We start from the raw sequence: 22,066 nt of genomic DNA, 5'->3' as shown, positions 1-22,066 counted from the left end.
GACGACATGTCAAAAGTAAATTTTAGTGACAGGGCCCATTTAAGCTCATGTATACATTTTGTTCCCTGGCTCCAAATGATTTCTTATAATAAAAAGTTAGTTGGCAGGTGCTGTACAATATATAGAAAAACACTTTTTGGAGGCTCCCTTAATAACTTTTATAAAAAAAAAAAAAAAAAAAAAAAAAGGGGGGGGGGGGGAGACTATATTTAAAGTGCTAACAATTTGCACTGGTTCATTAAAGTGCTAATTATCTATTGTAAAAAAAAATTACATCTTAAACCAAAAAATTCTAGATAGCCTGCCATCTCTTCAAGTAAACATTATTCATACAGCTTTGGATGGATGACCTGTGGAATAATTTCAGACTGTATAAAATGCATAAGGGTAGAGGTTTAAATATAAAATTCTTTCTTGCAAAACATTTGATCTGAAGGCACTTTACATATGGTTTCTCCGGTATCAGGAATAGATGGTGATAACTTCTCTTCCTCCTCCTCGGACCAGCAACACTCTCTCCAGACCTTCTGTTAACACTTCAAGGAACTCCATATCTTTACAGATTAAATATAAGGATTCACAAACATCTTCAAATGAAGTGCAGTATGTTTTTCAGCAGAAATTACATAGAAAAAAAAAATTCAAACAACTATTAATTTGTAGGTTAACTTCTAGTTCTTAAAGTCCTAATCAACTGAATGGAACAGTTACAAGCTCTACAACACATCTGTGTGATACAAGGCGTTTAACTAGAAGCCAATAATTGTGTAAAATCAATTTTCTGGACCCTCGTACTGGTATATTAACGTGTATGGAAAGGATACAGTTCTCATCCCCGTCAGTGTTTTTCGGTGGGCCTGGCATGTTGAGTAGTACTAATTTGGCATCATGCGATTTTGTTACTATAACTTCATTCAGTTTCACTGCAGTGTGCATCCTCCGAACATTTGATTGATCGCTAAAAAGAAAAAATACATATTTAGTATTCTGCAAGTTGATTGGGAGGGGTTGGGAAATCACAAAATGATAATCACTTACAGTATTTTCCATTCCCTTTGAAGCAGAAGAAAAAGAAAGCAAAATATACATGTATATAGACAAGCAAAATACATACAAAAAATATGTACAAAGTAAGGAGGAGATTTATCAAAGGGTGTAAAATATAGACTGGTGTAAACTGCCCTCAGCAACCAATTGGTTGCTTTGGGCAGTTTACACCTGTGGATATTTTATACCCTTTGATAAAGTCATGTCTAAATGCATATTGGCATTTTTTTACCCCAATTCTTCAATAGAAAACCTCGAATAATATGCCAAAGTTTAAGACTTGTACTAATAACAAAAACCAGGGGAGTAACTGAAGGTAAAGCGCCAGAGATAGAAATGCCTGTAGCTATTTACACTAAAATGAAAAAATGCCAGAAAAAAACTAAACAAAAACAAAAAAAGGGAGATTTAAGCCAAAAACCCTGTGCAAAAGCTGTGTTTGAGGGGAGCCTAAGAAGTTCCTACATGAAAGTTTTAAAAGATAAACCTTCAATCTACAGGTCTATTTTAACAACATTTCAAGGTATGGTAAAGGTGGCCTTTTTTTATTTGAAAATGTCCTTATCTTATCACCATGATTTTTAATGCATGAATGTTAATGTGAGGTTATCAGTTGCAGCATTTAAGGGTCAGTTTACACTGAGGAATTGGCGCAGAAATTCAGAGCAGAATCCCCGCCACAGACTATCAATCCTTTGAGCAGTGGCGCCCTATACCTTACATTGAGAAGTTGAGGCAGGCGTGAATTCCGAGCCGAGTCTGCAACAGGGATTCCGCTCGGAATTTCTGTGCCGATTCCTCAGTGTGAATTGACTCTAATAGCAGGCTGGAGGAAGAAGCCCAATTATATGGTGTCATCTGGATAAAGAGAACCTAGTGAGTAATGAAAAAATTTTTTGTGTTTGTTTTTGTTTTTTTTCATTTAATGTTGTCTACTTCTTACAAAATGGCCAGAGTACCCAGATTATCTAAGATTACCTTCTTTTAGAAGATTGCAGAAACAAATTGTTTATTTTCCCTGCAGCAATTTTTACACACAGGTCACACTATTCGAAACAAGTTGCCCATGAACGAGACGCACTTGCAACAAGTCTGCATTTTTGATGTGTGTATGCGAGTGTGATATATGTGTATTTCTGCGGCAGGAACGGAAATTGCATTGGACTCACAGCCTAAAAACACCCTAAATAGTAATTGAAACACCCAAATTCTGCATCTACAATTAGGCCAACATACGGTTTAAGGTGAACAAGTTCCCTGAAGGGTTCTGATAAAATATTTTTTCCTCGCTTCTCAGCACTGTGTTTCTCCTTTGTCCAAGTCATGTGAATTTTCTCTTGATCCAGCTCAATCTCCTCTTCATCTTCAGAATACAAGCTATCCATTCGAATGATTGAATGTCTATCCTTTATTAGCTGTGCCTAAGATATTTAGGGGGGGGGGGAAATATACAACACAAAAAGAAACACAGAAAGTTACAACAACAACAACAACCACCACCACCAGAAACTTCCCATGTGATGCACAACTATTTAACATTTTCAATTTGCTGATCCTGGCACTGAACACAGAGCTGAGGTTTTTAATTTTCTGTGTTGATAACTTTGGAACCAGAGGAAAGAAGGAGAGACTGCAAATCTAATTGCAGCAATCTATTTCTGAGACAGTTCTGGTCTTCTGATACACTACATGACCATACTGGAAAAAAATTGCCCTTGATCCGAAATGGCAGATTTCAAGGGGATGGCCATGTTCCTGACATAGCCTAAAAGATAGCCCCCTCACCCATTACTTGATAGGTTCATGTAATTTTCTCATTAGTTTTTGAAATAAAATGGTGTCCAGAGACTTTTGACCCTGAAGATGCAAGGGCATTAAAACGGATGGCAGATTCTCCAAAGAGGCCATCAACATTAGATTATCGAGGGTCCAACTCCTGGCACCTTTGTCAATTAGCTGTTCAAAAGACCTGTGGTTATGCAAGAAACTATAGTCTGCTCAATCTGTTGGCACTATACAAATAAATATTATTACTACTATGCCCCATTCAAAACGATTAGGGGCTGTGGGGTTAAAGGTACTGCAGCATTCTATCTGGAACTTAGCAGGAAAGCACAATAGTTGGGGCTTTGCAATACTTTAAAGTGTACCTGTCACAGTTAGGCCCCTATTACACGGGGCAATGCAGAGAAGCAACCGAGTAATGTCAGTGCTCGCTTGCTCCTTGTTACCTGCCAGCGCTATTACACGCATCAGCAACGAGTGGGTAAGAGCTGGGGGCAGCTGCCTGGGTGATTGCTAGATCGCCCGGGCAGCCTATAGAAGATAGCGGCAGTCTGCTGCTGCCGCTCCTATTCCACTGAGCGATGGCAGCAGATTGTTGCTATCTTTGTCGCTTATCTTTCAACATGTTGAAAGACAACAATCAGCCGACATTGTTCATGTCGGCTGATTCAACTGATAATAGTTCTGTGTAATAGGGCCTTTAGACGTTTCTAGGGCAACCAGAAATTCCGTTGAACGCTACATTTGCATGCAGAGGTTTAAAAGCAGGGATGGGCAACCTTCGGCCCTCCATCTGTTGCAAAACTACAATTCCCATCATGCCTGGACAGCCAAAGCTTTAGCTGGTAAGGCATGATGGGAATTGTAGTTTGCAGAAGCTGAAGGGCCAAAGGTTCCCCATCCCTGGTTTTAAGGCTCCACTGTGAATACACTTTAACAGGTCAGCTGTTTTCATGATACAAGGAGGATCTACACAGTATTAGGCAGGTGGTTAATCGACATAACTATTGTATTTAAAAAAATTCTTTATACATAGAATTAGGAAGTAAAACCTACCTCTCGATCTCTCTCTGTCTTGGTCAAGCGCATTTGCCTGAGCATCTGAGAACGTTGTTCCATCATTAGTGTTCTTTCATAGGTGTATGCAGAAATATCACTATCATGCTGAAAAACAAAGATATACTCTAAATTATACAGAAAATAAGAGTTATGGGTTTCAAAAAGGTAGCGAGGAGAAAACATAGGCCCAAAAATTAGAACTGGCTGCAACGTTAAAGTGATATTATTGTCCCCCTTTCTATATATGGAGTTTTAAGCACCATTCTTAAGCTTATATTCTGGACATTTCATATCTTACCACCAAGAAATCCTTTATACAGTATCTCCCCACTAATGCCCTTCTTCTCCACATTCTGCTCAATTCATCCTGCAAGGCCATCTTATCAGGGTAGGTTCATGCTAAGAAATCCGTGCAGAGAAGTTTCCGCAGCTCGCCCCACTGTGCATTTCCTCCCATGCCATAGACTCCATTCTATGCACAGGCGGATTCCGTTGTCTGCCAAAAGACTTGACATGTCCATTCTTTCAGCAGACTTTGCCAGACCATAGAATGTAGTCTATGGCAAGGGCGGAAATGCATGCGGGCGCTAGTGATGGAATCTGCAGGAATTTCTCAGTGCGGATTCCTCAGTGTGAACCCACCCTTAATGTGGAGAAGAATGACATGTGTGGTGTTTAGCCCACATGCAGTGAACTTGCTGAAATCCTCTTTCAGCTCCTTCTGATCAGGCCAGTTCCAACTACATCACTGAGAGGGTGTGACCTAGGCATCCAGGCCGGCCAATTCCGAAGGAGTCACAGAGGGGACTGAAGCCTAGGTGGTTATTACCTCACTGGGTGGGGGGGGGGGGGCGGAGACAAGGGTCATGACGGCTGTGAAGTCCTGCCCAGATGGCACTGTCCACTAACAACATGAATTTTTGAGCAGAAAGACCACCAAGAAATCCTTTATTCAGTAAGATATAAAATGTCCAGAATATAAGCTTAAAAAGGGTGCTGAGAACTCCTATGGAAAGGGTGGTGACAATATCACTTTAAGGGGTTATACAGATTTATAAAAACATGGCTGCTTTCTTTCAGAAATAGCACATCTCATCTCCAGTTTGAGTGTGGTTTTCCAGCTCAGTTCTATTGAAGTCAATGGAGTTGTATTGTAATTCCACACACAACCTGGATACAGATATGGTGTAGTTGTGCTTTTGCTAATCCTGGATAACCCCTTGATAATTTGTAATAAAATACAAATTAAAAATCTAAAAGTTTAGAAAGGACGAATTCCCACATTTGCAACCATTGGATGCAGCTAAATCCACATCTTCATGCAGTCACCAATAATTCTGTCAACACCCCATGGCTATAGGTGAAAGAACCGGGACATGATTTTATGTGAGGATGCAGTCTAATACAGAGCAATACATTTAAATTAGTTAAAGGACACCAGATCCACGGTCTTACCATTTCAACGACTTCTACCTCAGCCTCTATTCTCAGATGATAAAGGAAGGTCGCAAGGTCTTTCTTCATTTGGATACTGTTGTCATCCATTTGTGCAACAGTAAAAATTCTCATTCTGCATTTTTTCCAAACCTGTCAAATACAGTTGAACACATTTTCACATCAAACATAAAAACGAACAGCAATTGAAGAATTACACTTAAATAGAGGTCTATTAGCTGAAAGATCTTCTCTTAGATCACCTATAAAATACAAAGCTAATGATGGATCAGACAGCTTAGGAGTCCACTGTTTAGGATGCCTGAAGATGACTTGTACTTGCAGCCTCTCTCCTATGTTGGTATTTAGTTTTCTATAATGTATCTGTGTAGTTAAATTATATCAGTCAGGAATCTATGAGGGTTTTAGGGTATGTGCACACTGAGGAATAGGCAAGGAATTTGATGCAGAATCGGCTCTTAATTTCCACTTGAAATTCCTCCTGTAAAATATGAACAGAGCAATGTCCCATTTCTGCTGCGGATCTGCTTTCCGCCCAAAGAAACAACATTATATGAACATAACTTGTTACAGATTAAATATTTAAAGAAATACCTTATGTTGTTTTAAGAGGAATGGCAGCAACATAAGCATCCCGCCATCATGCACAATCCACCAAACATCGATATTTCCTTCTAGGTAACGTTCATGGTTGCTCGGATAGAAAGAGACATTTTTAGGAACCATCAGTGCTAAGTGAGCTGCAGTCGTACATCGTACAGTCTCTGCGTGAGGGGGAAAAATAACCACAAAATAACCACACATTAAAATGTTGAGTAAAAAAGGTTTTCCTACCACTAGGTGTGATGACATAAAGCAATGTTGCTATGCCTTGCAAAGTAAGGCAATGGAAAAAACAATGTGCAGGTTAAAAACTAAGACATTCTTAGTTCTTTCTTTCTGGAGATGGGGAGAACTAACCCCCACCAATAATAACGCTATAATATTCCAACACACTTATGAGTGCTAATAATAACACTTCTGAGGCCCAAAACCCAAAACTTGCCTATAAAAGTTTTCCATGAACGTGGATCTTCACTTTGTCTCCAGCCATAAGGCCATCCCAGCATTACTGTGTTGTGCTTCATTCCTCCAAGTCCACAGGACTGAATCAAATGGGAAATTCCTTCTCTAATTTTATTGCAAACAACCACTTGGCAAAAACCTTTCACTTTCTCTATTTCCATCATATTTTTTATGGTCTGAAATTATCAGAAAACATATTTGTAATTGCACAGTAAAAAGACAAACCTGAGCTAGCATAAAATAGCACACAACTATTTTCAGCACTACCATACAGAGTGCTGCTTTATATGGAAAAGATGAAAGATCACTATACCAGCACTATGTCACCTTCACCTACAACTGCATAGAGAAGTGGGGTGCAATTAACAAAACAGATGGCTAGAATATACAATAGATTGTGGAACTGACAATCTGTGACAGAGAATTTGGTTTGGATAAGGGTGTGGTCTTTTGTTAGCAAAAGCTCTTATAGATGTGGAAGGAGGGCTTGTAGATGGTAATATTTTTTCCAGTGTGCTTTGTGTGTAAGCCTCTGCTTTAGATGCAAGTTTTAGTTAAAGGACAAGTGCCATGAAAAACTTTTTCCCAGTAATTGAAGCATATTACAAAGTTATATAACTCTGTAATGTGCTTCAATCACCTATCTGCCTCCCTTCCCTGTCTTTTCCCCCCTCCACCCCCCACCAGGAAGTGTCCTAACTCACACAGACCTGATTACTGTCGTCACCGTCACCAGGCAGCTCCTTCTTGTGAGGATGAGTCATCAGCAGGGGGGCTGCTCTAGGTCCTGTTACACCAGCCTACCGCTCCCCTCCCATCTTTGGCTGAGAGGAAAGAAGGACATGGACACGCCCCTAACCGCACCCAAAGACACGCCCCTAAACTCCCCAAGACACGCCCCTAACACCCATATCACGTCTTCCCCTGTTTTTCACACAATCATAGGGTAGTGCCACACTGTTTTTTTTGCAGAAGAAAATGGATTGACCAGGATGGTAAGTATGGCACTTCTCCTTATATCTCTATTCCTTCTGAGTAGGGATGATCAGAATCTGGTTCGGACGGGGTTCGTACGAACCCGAACCCTCCGCAAGGATTACCGCTGTCTGCCCACTTCGTGCAGCGGGTGGATCAAGCAAGAAGAACGCCTGGAAAACTGGGATACAGCCATAGCCATAGGCTGTCGCCCAGTTTTCCAGGCGGTACTCCCGCTGTATCCACCCGCTGCACGGAGCGGGCAGACAGCGGGAATCAGATGCCGAGCGTTCGGGTTCAGCCGAACCCGAACCTCGGCGGGTTCGGACCATCCCTACTTCTGAGCTAAATCTTTTTAATTTCTGAAGACTTTAGCTGGCAATAAGTGATAAAACATATTATGGATTACATCCCCCTTTTATTCTCCTGACCTGGGTAACTATGAGAACCCCTTTGTTGTGTCTTCTTTCAGCTGTACTACATAAGGGCCAGTTCACACTGAGCAAACACGGCGCAATTCCGCGGCAGAACTCTCCGTCGCGGAATCCCGCCGCGCTAAGTGTGCTGCTGTAAGTGAATGGGAGAGCGCACACTCGTCCGCTCCCTCTCCTCTCAAAGAATGAACATGTTCATTCTTCGAGCGGAGAGCGGAAAGCGGCGGCAGTAGACGAGTGTGCGCTCTCCTATTCACTTACAGCAGCACACTAGTTCTGCCGCGGAATTGCGCCGTGTTTGCTCAGTGTGAACTGGCCCTAACTTGGCAACATTGGCTTCTGCATCTAACCACACGTCACACATTCATTTATTTCTGCCGTTTTTCCCTATGAGGCAATTATTATATTTTACTCCCAGAGGAGCTGTAGAGTCTCGGGTGTACACAGTGTGGGACTAAAACTCCCAGTGTGCCCTGTCTGTCTATGCAGCCTTTGCCCCATTCAACGCTGAGTCTTGGGGGGAAAGGGGGGACACAGACAGCAGCCAGACCATGCTGGGAGTTGTAGTCCCCCATTGTCACAGCTACTGTAGAACTAAAACCCCTTTAGAGCTTACACACAATCACTGCTCTGTGTAAGCCAGCCCCAACCCCCCCAGACACACACACACACTCACTCATTATCAGTGACAGTGTTGTGTATATACTTACATAAGGAGCTGTCACTGAGGTCCAGGCAGGAGAGGGTTAAGGGGTCACACAGATCATCATCCACAGCGTGCAGGCAGCTGAGAGACAGAGCGGCCTCTAGCTACAGAAGCAGAGAGTCTCCTGTCCATTCACAGCTGAGGAGAGAGGGAGGGGGAGCGCAGGGCCTTATCTCCTGGCTCTCTCTCTACATACTCTTCACCGGCGTCTGTGACCACCCCTCCCCCCCCTCCTCAGAAAAGATGTCAGATTGTTCGGCATGTCTGAGAGGGAGGTGGAGGGGTGAAAAAATAAATAAGGAGTCCCCCCCCCCCCCTGCTCCGATGCCTAGGGGGAAATACGGCCCTGCTGATGACTCTGCTGTGTGACTGCACCGGCTCCCCCCTCCGACCCCAGCCGGAAAGCATAGCAGTCAGACAGCAGAGTGATGAAGCCCCTCCCCCAGTGGTGTCAGAATGCCGCGCCGGAACGCAGGGGAAGCGAGAGAGGCCTCTTGTGACCGGAGGCAGAATGCAGCTTCCGGCCACAAGAGCGAGTTGTGCACAGTCCATATCTGCGAGCGCTCATCAGGAGCACTCCCAGTTAAAGAGGCCAGGCATATTTGGGGAATCGGGATACATGGGAACCGTTCCGGGACGGCTGGACATGACCCCGAAATCGGGACTGTCCCTCCAGATCCGGGACGGTTGGGAGGTATGCCCTCCTTGTCAGGTGACTCCGCTTGCTCAGCTTATCTTCTCTAGTGACATGACTAATTCACTCACGGCAGCAGGAGAGAGGGTATGAGGGGAGGGGGGAGCTGCCTATGTGCCCGAGTCAGTCTGAGGGAAGATAAGCAAGTGAGATGTAACAAGTGATGGCTTGCAGTTGTTCAGCCAATGGGAGCTGAGCAAGCCTGTCACCTGACAAGGCAGGGGAGGGGGGAGCTAGGGGAGGGGGGAGGCTAGTGTAACAGGAGAAGGAGCTGAGAGAAGAGCTTGGTGACGATGACGACAGTAATCAGGTCTATGTGAGTCAGGACACTTCCTGCTGGGGGGTGGAGGGGGGAAAAGACAGGGAAGGGAGGCAGATAGGTGATTGAAGCACATTACAGAGTTATATAACTTTGTAATATGCTTCAATTACTGGGAAAAAGTTTTTCATGGCACTTGTCCTTTAAACTTTTGACATTTCATAAATTCACAAAGTCACGTGAAAGTGAGCATGAACCTAAAAAGCCTAAAAATAAAGCTGTATAAAGCCCATTTTCCATGGGCTGATTATCGCCAGGAGTTTTGCTAGAAATAATAATTCAGCCACTAATCTACCCCTGTAAGTGTGTCAGCAATCAGCAGAGGAAGGGGGAAATGCCTACTCCTTGGCTGATCGCATCCTTCATGCGGATGTAAAACATATAGCTATCAGCCTCACAGCTTCCTGCTTAAAACAGGAGACGTACAGCTAATAGCAATATATTTAAATGGCCACACAAAAGACAAATAATGTAGTGATCATTTGTGTGGCCCAGCCACGTGATTCATCACGCCTTGTAAAAGGCACTGCAAGCGAGCACCGATCCCGCTGTGTTCATATTTAATGTCCCCCTACATTGCATCTTCTTACTACTCACTTTGTGCTGAGCAGTGGGTGCACAGCAGTACACGTCTGGCACTGATTGGCTGAAGCTTAGCCCCCCCAGTGTAAGGAATCTGGTCAACTGACTTTATTTAGGGCTCATTTTAGAGTAGGACTTCTACATCAAGCCTACTACTAAAAGGTCTTATTTTCAGAGAAACACTATAAAAAATTGGCATGTTTCCAAACATTTTAATATATAGTGTGTACAGATGTTTACCTGTTCAGCTGCTTGTACCTCCCCATAGCTGTCCAAGAAGTTACCCTGTATTGCGGTACCAATAATAGTTAACCCCTTCCCAGCTTTCAGCTGAGAGGCAAATGTTAACAGACGTGGGTATTTAACATGTAAATCCTCATCCAATTTTAGCAGAACTAGAAGCTGGGGCCTAACAGAAAAACATAAGCCATTATGATTCATTTAGAATGAGGTAACAGATTTGTGGGGAAAAAAAGAAATATTAAATAGCCTTTGCTTTCTCTCTAACTCTCTAAGACTGTAGGGTATAATGAATTTTCTATAATAATGAATGAGTTGCTTGGCATCTCCTTGCCAGTGATCTATCTGATGGGGGCAGGGCGCAGGGAGCATTGGCAAAGGTTAATTAATAGAGATGAGTGAACCTCGAGCATGCTCGAGTCCATCCGAACCTTCGGCATTTGATTAGCGGGGGCTGCTGAAGTTGGGTAAAGCTCTAAGGTTGTCTGGAAAACATTGATACAGCCAATGACTATATCCATGTTTTCCACATAGCCTTAGGGCTTTGTCCAAGTTCAGCAGCCACCACTAATCAAATGCCGAACGATCAGGTTCGGATGGAATCGAGCATGCTCGAGGTTCGTTCATCTCCTAATTAACTATTAAAGATGAATGAGATATAGTAAATACAGGTTGATTGATGCTATCCCATACTAAAAATACCTGGTCATGAACAATCAAGGACATACAGTTAATAGAGATGTCCAAACCTAAGCATGCAGCATTTGATTACCTCTGGCTGAAGAAGCTGGATGCAACCCTAAGGCTGCCTGGAAAACATGCATACAGCTTATGGCCATGTTTACAGCCAATGTTTGAGAAGTGCAGTACCGGCCGGATGATCTTCATTTCTGATGAATTGGGATGTGGGCGCACCCCAATTCGCCGTATGCTCCACTGTGTGAACTGACAGGTCCTCTGCGGCCGTTATTCAATGAATAGCGGACGCAGAAAACTGACATGTCAGTTTTTTGTGTGGCCTTAGCAATTTCTGACAGAGTGTATACTATGTGTATACCCTCTGGCCGGGATTCCCTCTCGGTGCAGCATAATGTAAGTTAAGTATTAATCACATCCGTTGTTGTAAATCGGCAACAACGTCCGTGATTAATACTTAACTTACATTGTGTGAACATGGCTTTTATCTGTATTCATATTTTCCAGAACTGCCTAGGTCTGCACACAGCTCCTTCAGCAACCCGTATTCAAATGCTGCATGCCCAGATTCAGACGAAACTGAGTATACTTTAGGTTCGCTCATACCTATTGAATATATCTCCTTGTTCACAACCAGGCATCGTTAAAGCGTAACTGTCATTTCAGGGCCATTTTTCTGAAAACATTAAATATCAACAGTACAAGCGATTTTAAGAAACTCTGTAATAGCTTTTATGTACTAAAAGAGTTTCCTTCTGTACTGAAAAAGCAATCTCCCAGCCTCCCCCCTCACATCAAAAGAAGCAGGATTTCTGTCTCCATTATGTAGCTATGGAGAGGGGAGGGGCTGTTAGGAGTGACTGAGCACGGAGGATTTCTGCAAAGCACAACACCCTGCAATCTTCTCTCAGTAAGTTCATAGATAAGCACTGACCTTTCTGACACCTGAATTTAGCGTTTTAGGTGCCCAGACAGTCTACAAACAGCTGACCTTGTCACCTCTTCCTGCTCCCTCATCTCCCTCAGCCCTCCCCTTCATAAGCTTACAATGGAGAGAGCAGAGCCCGTCTTCACTGGCTTCTCTGTAATGAAGACGTGTTTGCCTGATAATGCACAGATAAGAAGTCAGGGGGGGAGGCTGGGAGATTGCTTCTTGAGTACAGAAAGAGGCTTTTTTGGCTGATGAAACCTATTACAGAGTTTCTTAAAATCGCTTATACTACTGATTTCTGCAATAAAAAAACACATGACAGTTACGCTTTAAGTATAAAATAGGCCATCAATCAACCTGTATGGCTTCAAATAAACAGTGATTGACCAAGCTATTGTTTCATTAAAGCATTAGGGTATAAAAAGATGAAAAACTCTAATATGTATACTTAGAAAATAGCAGACTACCTCCAGTTCTTTGTGTGAGGAGGTCCTTCTTCCAATCTCAGCAAGGCATATCTAGCAGCACTAAGAGAGAGTCCTCGAATGCCATCTCCCCATTCTTTCTCTGCTCTGTTAACAAACAGAAATAATATTTTAAATACAACAAAACAAAATCAATAGCTGCTGTATAATAATGCCATTTGCTCTTTGTGGTGCTACTCTGAGATTCCGAGTGGGGAAGAAATAATGTCCAGACAATGGTTACACCTGCAGTTTGGAGTGAAAAAGACATGAATTATTGTGAAAGCTCCTGTTTGAGCTAAAAATTGTGACTTTTTGCTGTTTTACACCAGCCACACAATTGTGGCCTAAACAAAGCCAGATTTACTACAATTTGCAGGCTGCAGGACAGAATAAGAATATATATGCAATTATACAGTAATATAAGAACACACAGTACACAGGAGGAACGAGACCCTGCCATGTATAGCGCTGTGCGACAGTAGCCCTTTAAGACTACTCTTAAGAGGCAATTTATATCTGTAGCAAATAGGTTAATTTTGATCATTCAACAATTAAAACTTACCCTTGGTATTCTATGTACTTGTATATCATTCCAGCTATTAGCATGGCCACAAGAGCATAATACCAGGAAGAAATGAACATCAGGGCCAAGCAGATGCTCATCCCCAAGAAAGAGAGTGCCCTATTAATGTTAAAAAGATTATATATAAGTTACTGATTATATAAATTACCACATCATTGTATTTAGAAAAGACAGCAAATATAAATATACCAATTTTAAGAGTGTAATAATTATATATGTCACCAAAATGTCAACTAGTTCTCCTCTTTTGTATTCTTATATATTGTATACTCTTCTCACCAATGATAATATTTGAATCTTGGCCTCCAGTTTGGCGTTCTCAGTAGTGTCTGCACAGCACAGGCTAAATTTACAAATAAGTAGCACATCAAGAAGAACCTAAAACAAACAAAAAAAGGTTATGCAAAGTTTAACCATTTGATGTGAATGTAAAGTGAGCTAGGTGTTTACGAGATCAACATACACTTATGAGATTCCATTTAGCTGCTAACTACAGTATTTCAAAGGAAACTAACTGCGCCATAGTAATCAAGATAATTCCGTAGCACAGTTAACAGGCACTGACCAACCAGAAGGTTTTTTTCTTCAGTCACTGTCTCAGATTGTGATAAAAATAAGGTCAAATAACAGCCGTGGTACTCTTCTACCATGCCACACCAACTCTCCAAATCCTACACGGGTCACTACTTCTTCCTGGTTCCGCTAACATTAGAACCCCACAAGTACGGCCCAGCTTAGCCACTGACTGAGCTTATACATCACTGCAGCCACAGAAGTACCAAGGTAGCTGGTCAAATATTCCTTCCAAAAAGAGGGCATGTAAATTAGTGTCCAGAGAGCTGCTCCTCCTAGTGGCATTCTATTCTGGCTAGTAAACAGGTGTCCAATGTGATAGTTGCCAGTGTATGAGTATTAATAAGGTAGTTCAGCTGTTTCAGTACTTTTTGTGTGTGTTTCAAATTCAACATTGCTGTATTTGTACTGTAAAATGTTTTCATTTATACATAACACATTTATATTCTTACATTGACAATATTGGTGCTACCATGTCCAGCGAGGCAATTAGAATTCCCAGTTCAGCAATAAAGGCAGTCAGAAGAAGTGCCCACGTAGGTTCACCATTTGCTTTGCCATGTCCAAATACCTGTCAAAAAGTCAATTCCAACAGTTATGTGCTAACCGTTTAATTACTTCATATAAGATAACACCACTACAACTAGCTGTGGAGGTAGGATGAATGTATTAAAGGAGAAGTCCGGCATAATTTTTTATTAAAGTATTGTATTGCCCCCCCCCCCCTAAAAGTCATACAAATTACCAATATACACTTATTACAGGAAATGCTTATAAAGTGCTTTTTTCTCTGCACTTACTACTGCATCAAGGCTTCACTTCCTGGATAACATGGTGATGTCACGACCCGACTCCCAGAGCTGTGCGGGCTGTGGCTGCTGAAGAGGATGATGGCAGAGGGATGCTCAGTGTCCCTCCAGTGCCCTGTGTCCCCCTGCCATCATCCTCTTCAGCAGCCACAGCCTGCACAGCTCTGGGAGTCAGGGCGTGACATCATCATGTTTTCCAGAAAGGAAGCCTTGATGCAGTAGTAAGTGCAGGGAGAAAAGCACTTTATAAGCATTTCCCGTAATAAGTGTATATTGGTGATTTGTATAACTTTTGGGGGGCAATACAATGCTTTAATAAAAATTTTCACCAGACTTCTCTTTTAAACAATGTGTGTGATTTGATTTTTAGGTGGAATCATTTAACAAAGGATTAATAAAATGTCTGAGATGCACAGGGCCTGTTTTGGCAAGTCAGTTTTTGGAAGATGCACGTGAGTTAAAGGATGTCTAAAACACAAATAATTGAAAACAATATACAGTATATTATTCCCATTTGAATAAGTGCAATCATTTACAGCATGCAAACTTACTCTCAGGAATGGAATTATATTGTCCTTAGCTATTGCTTGCAGTAACCGGGGTGCACCAGTCAGACTTTGCAGTCCAGCACCACAAGTGGAGAAGAATGATCCTATAACTATAACCCATGGTGAGGGCCATGACAGGGTCCCCACTACTAGGTTCTTGTTTACTGCATCACCATACCTATAATAGAAATAAACTATTGTTAAATTATTTAACAATATCATGCTCAGAACTGCCAACACAGGCAAATCGTTCATAAGGAGGTAAAACAATGATACCTGTATCTTAGCTAAGGCTGTTTGCAAATGTTATAAAATCATGTTTTCCTTTTAAGCCCAAGAGTCAGAGTTGTTGCTGAGCTTCAGCTCCCCAACTCTACCCGGCAGATTTATATACAGGGCTTGGCTTTAAGCACTGAGCCTTGTACATCAAATCATGCAGGACAGCGAGGAACGGGGGAAAATAGAGTTGTGCATGCAGCAGCTGAGTACCAAATGTGGCTCTTGAGCTTAGGAGAAAAACATGATTTTATAACAACTTTTGTGAACTGTTTTAGCTAAGATACATGTATCCTTTATCTCCCTATATTTAAAAAAAAAAAAGGAGTGAAAATGTAACTTACTTGTCTCTTAAAACGACTCCCTCGATACATGCTCCAAAAAGGATCACAGTGCTGAAATCTGGGACGCATCAAAGATGTTAAGGTAAGTAGATTTTACATGTTAAATACTCTACTTGCCTGTTTCCTCCACAAATGCAGATAACAGAGTTATTCTACCTAAAATGTCAGCATAATTGTTAACATCTATTATTTTTACAAGTATTTTCTAAAGACATAGTTGTGTACTAACATTCCAAAAACGGCGTCCTACCGATGCATTTGGATTTCCTCACATTGCAATTGGAGGGCTATAATTATACATTTTAATGGTTAAGTACAGACTGCTAAACCAGTGGGTAAAATAGGATGTTATTACATGCCATACACACACACACACACAAATAAGCCTTAGTAAAAGAGGATCTAAAAAGTTGCTTTAAAAGAGGCATAGAAATTTTTTTTTTTTTTTACAACCAACGAACTTCACATATTTTATCTGCATTTTGTATAAGTGACTGGTCAAAAAAATATAATTATCCTACCATCCAAGCAATAATAGAAGTCTAGAGATCATCAATTCTAACAAAAAAAAAAATATTGGCCATGTAACTTCATTCTGCTCCCTTCATTCTCCCCATTTGAAATTATTATACTTAATCTAAACCTTAGTGCTTAGAAAAATAATGGAATTGGGCGTATCTCAGACATCTTCGAGGAGGAAAAACTTGCAACCTATGAAAACCTTACAATTAAATATCACTTACGCAAACACAACTTTTATAAGTTAGGCATGCTTTAACTAAACTTGATAAACCACCAATCTCAACCAATTTAAATGCCAAGTTGGTGTTTTCGGTGGATTCTCCCAAGTGTATCCCCAAAATACTATAACATTCTAATAGAGTCATATCTTGATTTCATAAAACCACTACTACAACTACAGGAACAAGACCTAAACATAAATATTACAGAATACCAGTGGAACTCCGCTTTCTAAGTAATTTCATCCTTCTCTTTTTGTATTAACCACGTTGTAATATCCATAAAAAATCCTTTACCACAAATACTAAACTCAAGAACTCCTTTCAAAACTCTTCAACTCCTCAGATAATTGCTGGAGACATAACCAAAGGGGGGTCTCTGTGTCATGTCCTCTAAGATGGTCCTTTGATATATCGGCTATGAAAAAATATGGACAACATATTATCCTGTATCTGCTGATACCCAATTATTTCCCCCCATCTAGCTCTACTTTCCATAGACATAGATACCTTTGCACCTGATAATATGGTGGTAGTAGTAATGTATCTTAACCCTTTCACGACCTAGGATCATTGATACCTCAATGCTGATGCCTCATACTGATCCCACAGCTGATGTCCCCTATGTCTGCCCCCTCTCCGCTGTCCCGTCGCTGTAATAATCTTTTGACAGCGGCAAGGGAGAGTGGGGAGGGGGCAAAGCGCACGGCCGCGCGCCCGGCGCACACCCTGCCTTCCCTCCTGTCCCTCTCGCGGGCCTCCGTAGCTAGAAACCGGAAGCCCGAGGCTTCCGGTTTCTATGGCTACCATCGAAGAGCCCCGATGGACACCGGAGAGAGAATTCTCCCTCTGTATAGGGAGAATTGTCTCTCCGGAGCCCTATAGATACTGCGGCCTTGCTGACCGCAGTATCCATAGGGTTCACTCTCAGCACCAGAGCACGGGACCCGCGGTGGATGACACAGGCGTAGCTCCTACGCCTGTGTCATCCTCTGCAGTAAATTAAAAGTCTCTGCAGCACCAGGCATAGGCTGCAGCGACGTTAATTTACTGTGCATCGGTGGGAGGGGGTTAATCTCAACACGAGCCAAATTAGCATCATATTGGAAATCAACTACACCTTCACCCCTTAAAGAAACAAATAACTGTTAGTGCAAATCAAAAACTGCCTCTTCATTAAATTGCTTTTCAGCACCATAACGGTAAAATATGGCTAGACTTACCATATAACACAGTCTTTATTCCCTAATACCCTACACAAAGTTACACTTTTACATTCTCTCCTTATTTTACGCTATTATAATCTGAATTTTAAAAAATACTGTAACCAAAATACTATTGCAGTCTATTACTTTGATGTACACATACTTGTTGCTGCTCAACAGTACCTTATCTCTGTGATGTGTAAAAAGAAATGCTCTAAGTTTTCTTTAAAAAACACAAACATGTTTGACGTTATTGTAAACTCATTTACTAAATATTTCTGTTCCTGCATATGTTTTAAAAATAAAAACAAATGTAATAAAAAAAGAAAATAAAAAAGGTTTCTCTCATTTGGACAATCCTCAGGTTTTTTTTTAAAGAATCAAAAGTGATAAAAGGTTGTTCTCCTAATGGGTCCCCCAGCGATGAGCTACAATTTGTGGGGTACCTTGGCAGTAAGTATTTACTTTGTCTGCAAGTTTCTCTTCAACTCACTGGATTATTAGTGTAATGCAATGAAGAGAGGTTTCCTATTTATGAACTCCCCTGATGAAGGAGACGAAACGTACGTCGGGGGTTGGCGGCATCCAGGACGGGCAGTGAACTGTGGATGGGTATGTTCTGCACCTTGCTTCATGCACTTTAGTACTTAGTCACCTTACCACAGATGGTTTATTTAGGATATTATTTGGGCTTTAGAGCCATACACCTTGTCACATATGCCATTATTGTATGATTTTGACTTTCTCCTAGTAGTTTACAACGTGGTGCAGCCTGCATCATTAGGTTACCCCGGCCTGCTCATACCTATGGTGCTGTTTTCTATGTGTGGTTTTCTGAACTTTTTACTGCTATTCTGTTGTTATATTTTTAATCAATAAAGTTTTGGATTCTAATATTTAGTTCATGTTGACTCCAGTTAATTATTACACGTAAGGACTTTTTTCTTTCATAGGATTATTATTTATGAACTCGGCATTCTATAACAGGGTATATGAGAAAGGATTTTTTAAACTTGATAACACCCTGAGGCCACGTTCACACAATGGCCTTTGTTTTCAGCGAACATGGCACTGAAATTAATGCACAATGGCCGGAAATAATTTACATGCTCATGATCTCTTAGGCAGTATCAAACAACGGCCGTTGTTCAATACATTGTGTGAACAACAGCCGTTGTTTGCACTGAATTTAATGCAACCCATTTCACTATGAAAACAACAACCGGTGTTGTAATTAAAAACAACGGCTGTTCTTGCCATAAAAAGAATGTTGTGTGAACATAGCCTTAAAGTATAAAGCTTTACTTTTAGGTACCCAATGCCCTTTTTCTACACTGCAAGCTTGTTTGGCTCTACAAATTCTCAGCAGGATACAGATCAATGAAGTAGTGACTATAGCCAGAATAGTGCCAACGGGAATTGACTTCTGAGCATCTTTAAGGTCCCCAGATCGGTTGCTTCCAGCCATTATACCTGTAAAAGGGAAAATAAATAGTTAAAAATGTTGCTTGTCTGCCAGCACCAGAAAATGTAGTAGTGCTGCTTTATATACGGCTAGTAAAGCACAAAGGTTATTAGTATCAGTGTACAGTGAAACTTCTATGGGAAATGCAACCAAAAATTAGCTTTTTCAAGGAGGTGTGTCTTCTCAAAACAGCCATTATGCATACTATATGGTAGATTCAAAATTGGTTAAAAGACAACTGATCTGGATAAAAAGTGGTTCTACTCAAAAGTATTACATTTTACCGTAGTTTATTGACCCTCAAAACATTTTTTTTTTTAAAGGAAGTCACACTGTCCCATTTGGTTATTTCAAGCGTCAAAAATATTGCAGCCTATCTATTGAAGCAAATCTGCTTTAAATAATGTCAATTTGCTGGAATTTAAGAGTGGAAAATGTAAATTTTAGCAACGTGTTAATAATCTGCAGTTGAGTTTGCTGTAGAAACACTGGATATCCACAACAATAAAAATGTTATTGTACACTCTGCCTTCCCTACTGAAGTCAATATCCATGTGGAGTCTGTACATAGTAATTCCAAAGTATGTGAAAGATTTCTTAAAATCTCATTCACATTGTTGCTGGTACAACAATTTCCTGTGGGTTTTCCACACACAAATCCAACCCTTGTGAAAGTACTTTAGGACTAGGGTCACACATCACATTTGTTATGGAGTTAGGCTATGTTCACACATTATATGGACAACAGCTGTTGTTTGACACTCGAACTACTGCCCTTGTTGCATTGAAATCAATGCAGAACGGCCATTATGTGAACGGCTGTTGTTTACATTGACTTTAATGCAGTACATTTCAATATGAAAAGAACGGCTGTTGTTTTAATTGAAAACAGCCATTCTTGTTATAAAAAATATATTGTGTCAACATAGCCTTACTATGCAGAAAATGCAATTTGTTAAAAACGTATTCACAGAAAAAAAATCCACAGAAAATAATCAGTGCAGAAATTTCAAATCTGCACGTTTTTTTGTGTTGAAAATGCAGCTGATTTATTGCAAACTTTCTTTATTCTTGATTTTGTCATGAAAACTGCGGATCTGCAGCAAAATCTGCAAGTGTGGATAATGAACCCATTCAATACTTCTAACTTTATTTCCTTAAAGGAGAAGTCCAGCGAAAATTATTTTTTTTATATGTTATTACTGATGGAAAGTTATACAATTTTCTAATGTACATTAATTATGGGAAATGCTCCTATACTGCTATTTCCCTTAATTTAGTGTACCAGGAAGTGTTAGAATTCTCTCAGAAGCAGTGACGTCACGACGAACGGTGTAATTCCTATGGAGTGTCCAGCAGGGGGCGGTCTATATATAGAAGTCAATGAGTACCATTGACTTCTATATATAGTGCGCCCCTGCTGGACACTCCATTGGAATTACAATGGATGAGTATGTAATGTAATATACAGTGTTTTTGATTGAATACATTTATGAAATACTTTGGGGAGCAAGTGTCCTTGCTCCCCAAAGTATTCCATAAATGTAAGCAATCAGTACATCACAGTAAGCCTGCCGCCCGCCGCTACCGAACGCCCGCCGCTGTGGACTACTCTCAACTACTACTCTCCCCACCTGCACATAGCATGTGCAGGTGATGGAAGAGTAGTAGCCAGGTTATATGGCTGAGATCGCCGCCGCGATGCCGCGCAGGGGGAGCCGCTCATCACTGCAGCTATCATCCCCCTCCGCTCCCCCACCTCCTGCTTCCTTACTCTATGTGATAGCTGACTTCCTGCCGGGCCGCTGCTCTCCGTTCACACATGCCGGCAGGAAGTCAGCTATCACATAGAGTAAGGAAGCAGGAGGAGGGGGAGCGGAGGGGGATGATAGCTGCAGTGATGAGCGGCTCCCCCTGCGCGGCATCAGCGGCAGCGATCTCAGCCATATAACCCGGCTACTACTCTCCCATCACCTGCACATGCTATGAGCAGGTGGGGAGAGTAGTAGTTGAGAGTAGTCCACAGCGGCGGGCGTTCGGTAGCGGCGGCAGTGGCGGGCGTTCGGTAGCGGCGGGCTTACTGTGATGTACTGATTGCTTACATTTATGGAATACTTTGGGGAGCAAGGACACTTGCTCCCCAAAGTATTTCATAAATGTATTCAATCAAAAACACTGTATATTACATTACATACACATCCATTGTAATTCCAATGGAGTGTCCAGCAGGGGCGCACTATATATAGAAGTCAATGGTACTCATTGACTTCTATATATAGTGCGCCCCCTGCTGGACACTCCATAGGAATTACACCTTTCGTCGTGACGTCACTGCTTCTGAGAGAATTCTAACACTTCCTGGTACACTAAATTAAGGGAAATAGCAGTATAGGAGCATTTCCCATAATGAATGTACATTAGAAAATTGTATAACTTTCCATCAGTAATAACATATAAAAAAATAATTTTCGCCGGACTTCTCCTTTAAATCTTAACTGAAATCCTCAATAACCATTCACTTCTGTTTAGCAACAAATTGGGTCCTAAAGGGGTTGAACTCGGGTGGAAAGAAATAATACAATCTTAATGTATGGTTTTGATTACCAGTCACAGATGGAAAAAAGATGCCAACAAGAACTGTAAATGAAGTCGTGATGTCCGCCAAGACGTACAAGTGAAGGTTACTCTTAGATCCCAGAACTTCTGAAGAATGGATGTTCGGTTTTTCAAGGATTTCACCTTTTTCCAGATAACTGCTCCACAAATTATCTGTAAATTTTAATAAAATAGCAAAAAGTATGATCAAAACAATCTACATAACCAAGAAAATAAATTACAAAACATAGAATACAGTCCCAAATGGGGAAAGAGGAGGCATATCAGGGAAAGAGACAAGTTTACTAAAGGTCTTTAGCTTAACTATGTTAGTTGAGATGGGAATACCCCTTTAAATTCACAGCTCAGTGCTGCTCAGCTCTCTCGGCTATATCTAGAGATCATGGTGGTCTCCGCACAGACATATAAATATTTTTTTTTTATAGAAATTACAGCAATCCTTCAATATTTCA

General features: G+C 41.2%; 1 protein-coding gene across 2 annotated transcripts in view; it reads right to left on the bottom strand.

The window, feature by feature from the left end:
* Nucleotides 1-200: 200 nt before the first annotated feature.
* The window catches only part of SLC12A4 (solute carrier family 12 member 4), a 76,578-nt gene continuing 54,712 nt past the window's right edge, over nucleotides 201-22,066 (bottom strand). For both annotated transcript variants that reach the window (XM_069965891.1, XM_069965890.1), the window contains 16 exons: nucleotides 21,603-21,767; nucleotides 18,908-19,006; nucleotides 15,589-15,646; nucleotides 14,972-15,146; nucleotides 14,064-14,182; nucleotides 13,318-13,416; nucleotides 13,018-13,137; nucleotides 12,456-12,560; nucleotides 10,362-10,530; nucleotides 6,392-6,587; nucleotides 5,941-6,110; nucleotides 5,347-5,478; nucleotides 3,889-3,996; nucleotides 2,284-2,468; nucleotides 825-958; nucleotides 201-554 (listed from right to left, as the gene is read on the bottom strand). In XM_069965891.1, coding sequence (XP_069821992.1) covers nucleotides 463-554; nucleotides 825-958; nucleotides 2,284-2,468; nucleotides 3,889-3,996; nucleotides 5,347-5,478; nucleotides 5,941-6,110; nucleotides 6,392-6,587; nucleotides 10,362-10,530; nucleotides 12,456-12,560; nucleotides 13,018-13,137; nucleotides 13,318-13,416; nucleotides 14,064-14,182; nucleotides 14,972-15,146; nucleotides 15,589-15,646; nucleotides 18,908-19,006; nucleotides 21,603-21,767 — 2,126 coding nt within the window. In that variant the 3' untranslated portion in view covers nucleotides 201-462. The remainder of the gene's footprint in view (nucleotides 555-824; nucleotides 959-2,283; nucleotides 2,469-3,888; nucleotides 3,997-5,346; nucleotides 5,479-5,940; nucleotides 6,111-6,391; nucleotides 6,588-10,361; nucleotides 10,531-12,455; nucleotides 12,561-13,017; nucleotides 13,138-13,317; nucleotides 13,417-14,063; nucleotides 14,183-14,971; nucleotides 15,147-15,588; nucleotides 15,647-18,907; nucleotides 19,007-21,602; nucleotides 21,768-22,066) is intronic.

Source organism: Dendropsophus ebraccatus, chromosome 4 (genome assembly GCF_027789765.1).
Source record: "Dendropsophus ebraccatus isolate aDenEbr1 chromosome 4, aDenEbr1.pat, whole genome shotgun sequence".
Taxonomy (NCBI): domain Eukaryota; kingdom Metazoa; phylum Chordata; class Amphibia; order Anura; family Hylidae; genus Dendropsophus; species Dendropsophus ebraccatus.
The sequence above is the reverse complement of the archived record's forward strand: the minus strand, read 5'-3'. Positions and strand labels throughout refer to the sequence as shown.